This window comes from Protomyctophum bolini (assembly GCF_963924005.1).
Source record: "Protomyctophum bolini genome assembly, chromosome: 23".
In the NCBI taxonomy this organism is placed as follows: domain Eukaryota; kingdom Metazoa; phylum Chordata; class Actinopteri; order Myctophiformes; family Myctophidae; genus Protomyctophum; species Protomyctophum bolini.
The window spans coordinates 27,030,736-27,043,687 of record NC_137884.1 but is presented as its reverse complement, the minus strand read 5'-3'; the positions used below and the strand labels follow the sequence as shown (position 1 = coordinate 27,043,687).

Genomic DNA, 12,952 nt, shown 5'->3' with positions numbered 1-12,952 from the left:
TAGTTTGTTTAGGCCACTAAATGGCGACGTGAGACGTCATGTGTGGTTTCGTTTTATACGATTCAATAATCGTATATAGTGGCAGTGAATCTGCAATGAATGAATGCCCCCCCCCCCCATGACGTCATGTGGCAGCCACAGCTAGTGGGCGCCTCTCTTCACACAAGTGTGATTTTTCTATGACCTTTGTCTGTACGCTACAGTACTTCACTTTAGTAGATTTCATTGAACAGTTCGACATTATGTGAAGGACGTACTGACATGCAGAGATTTGTAATTCATAGATTGTAGACTAAACTCCAGAAAGTGTATTTTCGGATCAATTGGAGCAATACATTGAGAGTGTAAGCTATTTATGGTCTGTTGGAACAGTACAGAGAGGGTGTGCTATGTACAGTATTTGAGGAGCAAATGGACCATCGATCAGAACAATGGCGAACAAACAGTATTTTAGCTCATTTTCGGGACTGCCCCCGGCAACATACTGTAGCTGCCCTAGACCTTAGAGTGTATATATACTAAGAATACTAAAAAAATAAACATAAAAAGCTGAAGATACTTAAGTTTAATGACCAACAGCATCATGAGTGAATCAGCCCACATGCACCATTTACAGTTTCTGCTGCCATCTAGTGACCAGAGAAAGCCACTGCTCAAGTCGAGCACTCTGCCTCCACCACATTGGTCTCCTGTGTTACCTAGACCCTAATAAACCTGACTGCATCTCTGAGCAGTATGAGCATTCTTAACAAGACAGTGTTGTGTTCTGTTTCATTGATGTAAATACGTAGACTATTCTTGATTCAATCACTTTAATAAACAACTTTCTACTATTAATTACAAAAATGAAAGTCAAGAAAATGCAGTGAAAATAAAGCAGTCAAAACATGACTAATAACTTGGAATGAATTGAGTCAATGCATTAATTAATACCCATTATCAAAGAGCATAAAAATATAAAACAATATATTTGAACAAAAAGTCCAGCTGCATCTAGGGATATATTTTGATATAAATATCAATAAATGAATCTTGCTACACTGGACACAGATTTTTTTTAATTTTAATCAAATTGCACAATTGTTCGTTTTTCCATCATATGCAAACTGGAACTGGACCCACTGTCCACTGGCTGCAGTCGATTACGACCAAATTAAAATAATTTACTAACTACTTTTAAAATGGAATCAGTTAAGACTCCAAGGCCTTCATTTATGCTTTATTACCTGTGTGGTCTTTAATATTGGAACATACAATTAGCCAAAACAGAATATATTTTACATTTTTAATACAGAAATAAAATGTACTACACAGCCAAACAATTCATAACTGTAGCCTGTAATCATCATTTTCAAAATGATATATTCAAAATGTTCACATATCACAAGCTTACTACTTTTAGACCTGGAACACCTATTCGTCATTATACCTTTTTTTAAGCCATTAAAACCAGGAAAGCATCCGTGTCGTTTTAGATTTTGGCGTTGGCCATTTAAAAAAAACGAGCTTGTATTTCTACTCAGAACGGTGAACCAATGCTCCTCGCGCTCCCGACCCTCTAGATCAGAAAGCAGGCTGCAGGCTAGCCTGTTACTATAGGGTGTAACAATATACGGTAGTAACCCGAACAGAAAAATCGATGATTGAATCGTGTTATCATAATGAACCAATATCGTACGTGTATTGCATCGTCAACCATGCAATATCCCCCTACCTGTTACAGTATAGAGGTCCACTAAACCCACAACAGGAGAGCTGTATATAGAGCGTCGCAGTCCCGCCACCCTTTCCCATCAGACATTTCAAAAAGTATTTGTTTAAAGACCTGTTAAGCGTCGTACGAAGCCAACTCGAGTCGTGACAAATCATGACAACAAACTTTTTGGACCAAACTAATAATTACAAAGAAGAAAAACAACCAAAAAAAAGTGTTGTTTTTTTCTACTTTCTAATTCTTTGTTTGGCCCCAAAAAACATTGTGTTTATTGTCATGATTTGTTACGACAAGAGTTGTCTCTGTCCGCGGCGTATAAACGTCTTTAAATAAATACTTTCTGAAAAGTCTATGATGAGGAAAATGAACGGTGATTTCTTTTCCGGGTCTCTCGAGGGTGGCTGGACTGCGACTACTCTATATACAGTACATGGAAAATGGAGGATAAGACAAATCAAACTGTCAACAACACACCTCCATACTGTACATACAGGCTACACTGTGGCCAAAACAAAAAGGCACATGACTTCTGGACAGAGTTCAAAATATGTATATTGTTCATGCAGGGCTGGGCAATTATGGACAAAATCAAATCACAATATAACTCGATGTGCTTACAGCAATGAAGCCATTCAACACATCCCTCTTTAAAAAAAATATATATATAATAATAATTTTTCTATGTAAAGTCTATTTAGACACACAAAACTATTAACAACACCCTAATGTCCCTGTTTGTCCACAACTTGGATGTTTGCTTTCTTCTTCTTGTTTTTATCACCCGGCAGTCTGAGGTTCTCCTCCGTAACCCCCGTCTCCTCTTCAGAGTCTGACGTTTCCTCAGGAGACGTTTGCTCCTCTGTGTCACTGTCCGAGTCGCTGAGCTCTACAAGTGCAACATCCTGAAAGAAAAACAAAATAAAAACAACCACACACGACGTGTCAAATAAATCAAATCATTGATGATGAACGCATACAACCGATTCTATAGATAACGCCTCTCTTTTCATTCATTCATTAAAAAAGGTAGGGCAAGTGATATTTAATAGTTGTGGTGTGTTAAGAGTTGACTGACACTAATAGTTTTTGTATATTGTGTCAAGAGTTGACTGACATCTGTGTCTGTCTGTATATAAATATTATTTGTTATTATTTGTGTCCTGAGCTCGTACAGTAGATGCAATGCACTTTTTCCAATAATAATGAGGCATGCCTAAAACAGGAACAACAGGTGAAAGTGCCGTACAGAGTCGGTGTAGTGGCTCAAGGCCTATTCATAGTCTGGATTTTCGGTGGTGAGGTGACCACCGCTCCGGTGGTGAGGTGACCACCGCTCCGGTGGTGAGCTGACCACCGCTCCGGTGGTGAGCTGACCACCGGAGCTGAAATAACGTTGAGCGGTGGTGAGTAAAAACAGAGAGAAGGGCTGGAGCGGTGGCGGTGGTTTGCTCTTCACCGCGGCTCGTGACGTCATGTTGTAGTTCGGTGAAAATCCAGACTATATGAGCCTTCAGGCTCACAACGCAAGCACCCAAAACAAATGTTTTAAGTTAAAAAAAAACGAAAGTTGACTCACCATTTCTATGACTTTTTCTGCGTCCTCCACACACTCGATGTCAAAGTGTCCCTGAGGAGACTCACTTATCTGCTGTTGGAGCTTCTCGTTGGCCTGGGCCATCTGTGGCAGGAAACTATGCAACCGGTCCAGAACTATAGCACACAAACACAGAACATAAACTATGCAACCGGTCCAGAACTATAGCACACAGAACATAAACACAAGCACGTTATCATCACACCTGGCTGTGAAACCCTCAAGGACATTAGTAGTACATCGGAGAGTAGGAATGGAACAAAGGGTAGGTATAGGGCTGTTATGATTATATTTTACTTGACGATTAAGTTTGGAAGCACTCGTTATCAACAATGCAACGTCCTGCTGCCGCTCCTGCATTCATTTTAGAAACAGGTGGTGCACACAGGACCCGTTGTGTGTTGTGTGATATCACATGCACTGCACAGAATTTCTTGACAGAAAGTAGCTCATAACATGTCTGCGTCTGTCTGATTTTTTATGAAACAAAAACACTTTGCAGACAGAAATAGCTTTCCGCAGCTGCAATGTTGGTGAGTGTAACGTTTAATACAATCAGATATTAAGGACGTTTCTGTTTGGATGGGCAGTTAATAAGTTACACAGTATTAATGGTTGGTGTTGAATTGAATCTAAAGTTGTTTACGGCTAGTGTTACCATGCAGTTGACAAGTATATAGTACTGCCATAATAAGCTCATATAAAGCATATTCCCTGGCCAAGGGATTGATCGAGGATTCCCCCTTGAATGAGGGTCGAATCAGCTGAGGACTGTACTCGGCTATAGCCCCGATCGGGACCCCCGTATAAGGTTTCTGACATTTGGATGTTTACGTCTTTACGGAGGGTCCCTCTCCACCTTTACGGGGGTCCCGAGAGGGCCTATATAGTACTCGGCTATCTCGTGCGGCTTGATAGGCCAAAATAAACAAAGTTTTAAGGTACTTTCAGAATCAGACGGGCATCGATTATCAGTAAAACGGAGATATTAAAGAAGATAGCTTGTAGAGACACAGACAGACAGACAGACAGACAAGAAATGTATCTCACCATTACTTCTGGGGACCCTCTCAGTCTGTAATGTCTGTCCAGCTTTTGGCTTGACCAGCAGCGTGTCATGGAGACCTGTCATTTAAAAAGACAAAATACATTGTTTAACTTAATCACAATCACTGCAATGGGAGACACGAATCCGTATCGGTTTGACAAGGAAGACAATTATCCAAACCTCCTCCGTTGCCAAATGACAACAAATCCTGCGAGCTCGTTTTCTTGCCGTTTAGTTCCATTTAATGTTGTTTTGGTTTTGAAAAATCCACACGCGTCTCTCTCAACAGGACAACATCCGGTTGAAAGGTTAACCTAAAGCAAACATTTCACCGGGGGTTTCCACCATAGCGCCCCCTAGAGGAGTAATTGATCCCTGCTGCTCAAAACAACACCGTAAGATCCCATAACCCCAAAAGGGGGGGCATCGTCGTTTATGATTGGCTGGCGCGACGCGACTGACTGTCCGTCCCTCTGGGACTATGGGATGGTACAAGGTGGTCACACTGAATTGTACAAGGTGTGCTCCGCGCATGCGCAGCCTCCACTATTGAAAATATTCGGTGGCACTTTCTTTTTGGTCTGACGGTGACGAGTTGTTGGTGTCTGTGCTGCGGTTCGGCTACTAGCCTGTCACCGTTCCGGGGTTCTTCTGCTCCGTATCATTCATATCACCGACCTCAACGACTAATGTGAGTTTATTGTCAACGCAAAAAAATAAAAACATGTTATTTATGCTCAATTTATATACTCTTGAGTGTTCACTGTCTGCCGTATGACGGTGCTGCTCTCCGAACACAAGCGATAGCTGCAAGCTCACGTACGGTATATAGGTATTTTTTTTCCGCATCTTCTCTCCTCTGTTTTGATGTTGACTCTCCGCTTGCTATAGCTATAAGCTAGCACCGCCGGGTGTATTGGCTGCTACAACAGCATATGGTGACATGATTTTATGATGTCCTACTGTCCTGACTCCTCCTGAGTAAACCGCCATACTCATTTGAGGCAGAAATGCCATATAGTAGTACAAGGAAGATGGAGGCCTGTATATAATGTCTGCATTAATGTGCTTCAGTCCTGACTCCTGCAGCTCCTGCTTGCTTGCTTGCTTGGCCTGTTACGTATTTAAAAAACCGCAACAAATACTAGACGTCTAACTCTAGCCTAGTAGTGTATTGTAGACTATCACACTCACAGTCACTGCTTTAGGAAAATCATGGTTTTAGAAATGGTCTGGACTAGATGTATAACTTTAACTGGCAGTGTTCATGAGACCGACCTGCATGGCTGCAGCTTCAGGAATGGCAAAACCACAAAAAAAAAAGAGGTGCATTGCTGGAGCTGCTTGAGTTCGTCATATACTTAATGGAAACATGGGAGGGGAGGGAGGGGGGGAGGTGGGTAAGGTATGTATGGGCACAGTTACAGTACCAGGAAAAATAAAAAAAAGTACAGAAATTACACTGACGTAACATCTCTGGAATACGAGACTGCTCGCTCCTTTACCAACTCGCCCCGGGTGTTACAGCCTGGCGGAACATCCCAGTAATCCCCTTCAGAGGTTTCATCATAACAAACCAAAAACTCAATGCGGGACGGAGACGTGCGTGTTAATATAAAGGTGGTGCAAAAGAGACATCTTGAAAGAAAACGTATCAGTGTTTAGCTTCGTGAGAACCCTGGATATATAATATAATCAGCTGGGTAATCAAAGTAAGAAGCCCAATTATCCATGGTTGATCTGATGTAATGTAAACCGCTTTGTTGAGAGAGACGTTAAGGACTCGGATGATCCCGGTGAAGGCAGGTGGCTCATCTTCAATCCGGAGATAAACAGCTCAGCTTCCACCTTAGTCTTCATCACTGCCTCTTCCAGGTCGGCACTGACTGGACTTGGCAATATACTCTGGCTTCACATTATAAGTTTGGCTCTTGTTGTAGTTTTCAGTACCGATATTCCTCCTTTTCCCACTTCGCCTCGGCTGTTGCTTAAACAGTTAAACCATAACCTTATTCTTAACCTCAACCTCAGTAAAACGATGCCTAAACCTAACCCTATTCCTAAACTCAACCTCAGTAAAACGATGCCTAAACCTAACCCTATTCCTAAACTCAACCTCAGTAAAACTATGCCTAAACCTAACCCTATTCCTAACCTCAACCTCAGTAAAACGATGCCTAAACCTAACCCTATTCCTAAACTCAACCTCAGTAAAACTATGCCGAAACCTAACCCTATTCCTAAACTTAACCTCAGTAAAACTATGCCTAAACCTAACCCTATTCCTAACCTCAACCTCAGTAAAACGATGCCTAAACCTAACCCTATTCCTAAACTCAACCTCAGTAAAACGATGCCTAAACCTAACCCTATTCCTAAACTCAACCTCAGTAAAACTATGCCTAAACCTAACCCTATTCCTAACCTCAACCTCAGTAAAACGATGCCTAAACCTAACCCTATTCCTAAACTCAACCTCAGTAAAACTATGCCGAAACCTAACCCTATTCCTAAACTTAACCTCAGTAAAACTATGCCTAAACCTAACCCTATTCCTAAACTTAACCCCAGTAAAACTATGCCTAAACCTGAACTTATTTCTAACCTTATGACCTATGACCTTTTAGTTACCCATCTCTGTAGTGAACAATCTGTGCCGAGTTAGTCTCCAAAATTATCTTTCAAATCAGCTTCAAGATTTTACTCCCTATTAGCCTTGATATTTCTTTGTTATTTTAATTATTTCTTTAACAAGTTATTAATTTGTTCAATTGTTCAGCTGAACCGCCTAAGATGAAGCTAAAAGTATAACGATATAGTTACATTTGTATAATGGTTTTTATATCTGTTACTATGTCCATCTGGCACTAGACGAGCTTCAGACGGATGATGACGGTGAAGATGGGTGGCATCATCGTCCAACCGGCATAACCACCAGTCGTCCCTTTACAGTCTCCTCAGCCCCTTCTTCTTCTTCATAACGGCCCAGACTGGATGGAGGGCGAGACATGAGACGACACCGCGTCAGCCTCAGGACACAGAATGAGCATCCGCTCGCTAGGGGGCACAATAGGGGAGTCGTCCCTGCTGGGCAGCACTAGCCTGTCCGCGCGTATGAGTGGAGCGGGCGGCGGCGGTGGTGGTGGGTGGAGCGGTCTCTCCCTCAACAAGCCCGTCTCGTCCGGGCGAATCACCTCCCTGTTCCAGACCATGGTTCCTACTGGATACACTAAGCTGCAGGAGGAGAGGCTGGCCATGGTGGACCTGGTGGGGGCCAAGCCCAAAGGGGCCGGCGAGGCGGGGCAACCCCACGGGAACGGCTACCGCCAGACAGACGCACCGAGTCACACCGCCGAGGGCCGACGTCACTTAGACCGCGCCGCCCGCTCCTCTCTGACCCTGTCGGACTGCAGCGACAACGGAGGAGGACGCTACTCTGAGACCGAGCCCATGCTGCCCGAGGGAAGGCTCTCCTCCGGAGGAGAGGAGGCCGACGAGGAGGAGGAGGAGGACGGGGAGGGGGGAGGAGCGGTGCAGCGAGCGGCCGAGGAAGGCCACGGGGGAACGGTTGGGATCGGCGGCCGGATCTTGCCCAAGGAGTCGTGGCTGGCCATGGCGCTGCAGATCCTGCTGCCCTTCCTGCTGGCCGGGTTTGGCACGGTGTCGGCTGGGATGGTGCTGGATGTGGTGCAGGTAAAGGTTTTAACTTTTAACTCCCCGTTATTAAAGTGTTTTTACACCCAAGTGACTCTGGGGATAAGGCAGACCCAGACACTGACTTCACGTAACATTCTCTGCCAGGGTTGAGTTTTTTCTTCCTGGGTTGAAGGCAGCAGTCACCAAAGGGTAAAATGTCCAAAGTTGAGCTTAACCCATTTTGGGTAATAGCAATATGTTATGCTTTAGCTATTGTAAAATAGCAGATCTACAAGCTCATAGCACGCCACCGAGTGGCGCGCTACGAGCTTGTAGGTCTGCTATTTTTTTTTAAATCGAAGAACGACTGACATAGAAAAACATAGCTTTTTCAGAAAACTGTCATTTTCAAACAGACATTTTTATAATCTGATTTCAGGTAAAAAATGGGTTAAGTTGTGGCTTCATACAAGTCGATAAGATGTTACGTGGTCACTTCAGTGGTCCCTTTTCTCTGTAGCCAACAACGCACACAGTTTTTGTGGCTGTTGGGTAATGATAAATAGTCATTTCATAGGGTCAAGTAAGTACTATCTATCCCCACAGATGTCTGCTCTGCATAGCGAATAGACCCTATATTTAGTCTAAACTACCGGTATATAAGCAAAGTCTGCATGCTTCCTTTTGGACATCGTCTTTCTTGTTTTCTTTCTTTCTCTACTATTCTAACTCTTTTCTTTAAACTAATGCTGCAGAACCAACATAACTTCACCTGTAAACCTGTGATTTCACAATAATAATGTTGAAATTGAAAATCCACATCACAAAGCACTGTTGTTCAGAGGATGGATGAGACTTTTTATGTTGTTTATATATAGTATAATGATGATTATTTAATATTTGCTTAAAGGGTCATTAACCATTCGAGTGTATTAATGGGCTATAATGCCTGACAATTAGCCCCACCCGTACCACCATAAATCGTTCCCAGCCAAGTCGATGGACTTTGAGATATTACAATGTTTTAGAGCACTTTAGAGCCGGCCAAGTCTATTGATTGATTGATTGAAGTATTTATTAACAGTTTATTTTTAATAATGATAATAATAATTACAGTACATTTCAAGCGCAACACAATACAAAAACTGTTAACTGTGAGTGGACGACACCATAAAGCATTACACTTGTTTACAAGTAGGGTCCACCGTTTTCAATTCATCATCCATAGACTTATGGACTTAGCAGATCTACAAGCTCGTAGCGCGCCACTGAGTGCCACGCTACGAGCTTGTAGGTCTGGCTATTTTTGAAAAGTTGTGAAAATGTGGTGCAAATCTTGAATATATATTTCAGAGCGAACAATTTTAACTAAAATATTGGCTTCTGGGGGGGTCCCTGGAACTACATATTTGGAGGTGGGGGTCCGTGGCCCAATAGAGATAATTCTGGGGGTCCTTGACATGAAAAAGGTTGAGCACCACTGACATAGAAACATGGGTTTTTCAGAAAAAATGGGTTAATGTTTGTTTAGGGCACTAATTAGCGAAGTGAGACGTCATGTGGCTGATATGAATATAGTGTGAGCGACTGGGCAACACTCACTTCACATGGGTGTGTTTTTTTAATTCATCTTTAAGGTGGGACATGTTCATCATACTTCATATAAACTGTTTCTCTGTGTATCTTCTACCGTCCCTCCCAGCACTGGGAGGCGTTCAGATACATCACAGAGATCATACTTCATAATAAACTGTTACTCTGTGTATCTTCTACCGTCCCTCCCAGCACTGGGAGGCGTTCAGATACATCACAGAGTTCATACTTCATATATAAACTGTTTCTCTGTGTATCTTCTACCGTCCCTCCCAGCACTGGGAGGCGTTCAGATACATCACAGAGTTCATACTTCATATAAACTGTTTCTCTGTGTATCTTCTACCTACTGTCCCTCCCAGCACTGGGAGGCGTTCAGATACATCACAGAGTTCATACTTCATATTTAAACTGTTTCTCTGTGTATCTTCTACCTACCGTCCCTCCCAGCACTGGGAGGCGTTAAGATACATCACAGAGTTCATACTTCATATAAACTGATTCTCTGTGTATCTTCTACCGTCCCTCCCAGCACTGGGAGGCGTTCAGATACATCACAGAGATCATACTTCATATAAACTGTTTCTCTGTGTATCTTCTACCGTCCCTCCCAGCACTGGGAGGCGTTCAGATACATCACAGAGTTCATACTTCATAATAAACTGTTTCTCTGTGTATCTTCTACCTACCGTCCCTCCCAGCACTGGGAGGTGTTCAGATACATAACAGAGTTCATACTTCATATTTAAACTGTTACTCTGTGTATCTTCTACTGTCCCTCTCCCAGCACTGGGAGGCGTTCAGATACATCACAGAGATCATACTTCATATTTAAACTGTTTCTCTGTGTATCTTCTACCGTCCCTCCCAGCACTGGGAGGCGTTCAGATACATCACAGAGATCTTTATCCTGGTTCCTGCCCTGCTGGGACTGAAGGGAAACCTGGAGATGACGTTGGCCTCCAGACTGTCTACAGCGGTGAGAGAGAAAAACAGCCGAGTCATCGACCACAGAGAGTGACACACACACACACACACGCACACGCACACGCACACACACGCATATATACAGAAAGAACTTCACATGGAAACAACACACACTTAACAATTTACAATTTAGGCATTTAGCAGACGCTCTTGATCCAGAGTCGACTTGAGGCAGCGGTGGCCGAACGGTTTGCGCGGAGCGGTCTTGATATCGGAAAGGTCGCTAGTTCGTATCCCCCGGACCGGCACGTTAAAATTACCACCGCTGAAGTGCCCTTATTGGACAAGGCATTGAACCCCCTACCATGAAATGTCCTATGAGCAGGGCCTGGCTGTAAACAAGTTCTTGAGCTTAGTCCAGTTACCCTGCAGGGTAAACATAGTACCTTTCCTTTCCTTTCTTTTACATTAAGCAAAAACAAAAGCATGGCATACATCACATATATATAAAAGTAGTTGAATCATGTATAAACTAAGAACGTAACAGTGGAGTATCTATGTCAACTATACATACTATACTATATTATATATTATACAATATACATGTGTACTATAAAGTGCTATCTGACTACATGAAATGCAATTCTAGTGCGGTCTCTACGTATAACGAGCTATAAGTCTGTCTAAATTTACATAAAGTGCTATCTAAGGGGCTAGGCTAGGGCAAGTGCTACGGGCCATGGTGGAGTCTGAAGAGGTGGGTTTTCAGACTATACGGCGGAAGATTGGGAGTGAGGCTGCAGTTCTGACTGTGATGTGATGAAGTGCATTTCATAGTTTTGGAGCCAGAAGGGAGAAGAGTTTGGGACGCGTGGAGCGTTGTTGTCCCGGCGTTTTTAGTGAACACTTGTCTTAACCCATTTTGGGCGGGAACCCCTTTTGGTGTTTTAGGCATTATGTTATACTTTAGCTGAAAAATCGTAAAAATGTGGTGCAAGAATTATTTATATATTCTTTCAGAGCGAACATTTTTAACTCAAATGTTTGCTTCTGGGAGGTCCCTGGAACAACATATTTTCAAATGGGGGTCCGCAGCCAAATACAGATAATTCTGGGGGTCCTTGACATGAAATATTGAGCACCACTGACACAGACACATACTGTAGGTATTTTAGAAAACTGGTTTAAACAGTCACCATGACACTGACATTTTAATAATTGTTGTTATTAAAACTGTTCATGAAGGCTATTTTGTTTTTGTTTTTGCACACCTTCTGCTCCAGTCAGCCCTTTTTTGCGATGTCACTGACCTAAAATATAACATGATGTGGCTCTGTGCTTCTGCGGGAGGCAAACGAGACGTCAGACACACACTGTGTGTGTGTGTGTGTGTGTGTGTGTGTGTGTGTGTGTGTGTGTGTGTGTGGTCTTGTAAGCCTCTGTTGTTGTGCTCTTATTATCACTGAGGTCATGTCCTTCTGTGACATAGTGTGTTACCAACATATCATTAGTTAGGGCGTTGTACCGCATATCAGCTTCGTTGTCGGGTGAAAACGAGACCGGTGGATTTGGGGTGGGGTTGATCTACACACCTACTCTGTTCACACTCCTCCACTTGTTGAGATTATTTATTACAATACATTATGGATTATACCTCCATTACGTTTGAAATGGCCAGGTGTGTGCCGTTTGATTTGAACAAAAAAAGTAGCCTCGGAAACCCAGACGTTTTTATTTCCAGGAAGAAAAGTAACCCTATACTGGGCTGCCTGCGGTTGTTAGATAGATAGATCTTTATTTGTCATTACAACGTGTACAACGAAATTAAAAGCCAATCAGTGCATTATATCACAAAACAACATACTGTATACAAGCTAAAACAAAATACACATGACTTCTTGTTATTGCACAACCCCAGCAGCACTAATGCACAAACATGTCATTTCATCTGTTATCGCACAACAAACCCTTATTGTACTTATGATAGCAGAGAAAAAACTAAAAGTGTCGCAGCAACAGATCATTCTTTAGCAGCATTGAGTGCAACTACCGCTGTGGGATAGAAGCTGTTACTGAATCTGTTGGTCCCTGACTTGATCACTCTGTAGCGTCTGCCTGATGGCAACAGTTCAAACAGTGAGTGAGCGGGGTGGGAAGTGTCTTTCATAATGTTCAGAGTTTTTTTATGACAGCGGTCTCTGTGTAGTTCTTCCAGTGTGGGGAGAGGGCAGCCAACCATCTTCTGTGCTGTATTTATGACCCCCTGGAGCTTTTTCCTCTGCGCCACTCAGACTGTACAGCTGGTTGCCCAGTTGTTGCCCATCCCCACCAGTCTAATGACCCTCGGCCGTAGAAATGCTAATGTGTGGCTTTGTTTACATGGGCACATCACCTACTCTCCTGGCACGTACAAAAAGAAAACACTGCTTGCCCGTGCGTT

General features: G+C 43.0%; 2 protein-coding genes and 1 long non-coding RNA gene across 5 annotated transcripts in view; 1 reads left to right on the top strand and 2 right to left on the bottom strand.

Moving 5' to 3' along the window:
- Nucleotides 1–1,271: 1,271 nt before the first annotated feature.
- Nucleotides 1,272–4,657, bottom strand: nopchap1 (NOP protein chaperone 1). Its single transcript, XM_080757343.1, has 4 exons — nt 4,537–4,657; nt 4,359–4,433; nt 3,291–3,424; nt 1,272–2,616 (listed from the first exon to the last, which is right to left on the bottom strand). The coding sequence occupies exons 1-4, from the start codon at nt 4,595–4,597 to the stop codon at nt 2,437–2,439; spliced, it is 450 nt and encodes a 149-aa protein (XP_080613469.1). The 5' UTR covers nt 4,598–4,657; the 3' UTR covers nt 1,272–2,436.
- Nucleotides 4,658–4,924: 267 nt separating this feature from the next.
- The window catches only part of slc41a2b (solute carrier family 41 member 2b), a 64,871-nt gene continuing 56,843 nt past the window's right edge, over nt 4,925–12,952 (top strand). For all 3 annotated transcript variants that reach the window (XR_013963555.1, XR_013963556.1, XM_080757339.1), the window contains exons 1-3: nt 4,925–5,047; nt 7,228–8,049; nt 10,457–10,564. Coding sequence is in view for 1 of the 3 variants with exons in the window: in XM_080757339.1 (XP_080613465.1) it covers nt 7,399–8,049; nt 10,457–10,564 (759 nt within the window). In the remaining 2 variants the exon portion in view is untranslated. The remainder of the gene's footprint in view (nt 5,048–7,227; nt 8,050–10,456; nt 10,565–12,952) is intronic.
- On the bottom strand, nt 6,412–6,955 carry LOC308310797. The gene is made up of 3 exons (XR_013963541.1): nt 6,828–6,955; nt 6,558–6,764; nt 6,412–6,494 (listed from the first exon to the last, which is right to left on the bottom strand). It is a non-coding gene; the product is annotated as an uncharacterized lncRNA (long non-coding RNA).

Coding starts and splice junctions, on each gene's coding strand:
- nopchap1 (XM_080757343.1), bottom strand. CDS start 4,597: ATGGAACTAAACGGCAAGAAAACGAGCTCGCAGGATTTGTTGTCATTT. Junction 4,434..4,536: donor GTCATTTGGCAACGGAGGAG/GTTTGGATAATT, acceptor TTTAAATGACAG/GTCTCCATGACACGCTGCTG. Junction 2,617..3,290: donor CAGAAAAAGTCATAGAAATG/GTGAGTCAACTT, acceptor TTTTTCTTTCAG/GATGTTGCACTTGTAGAGCT.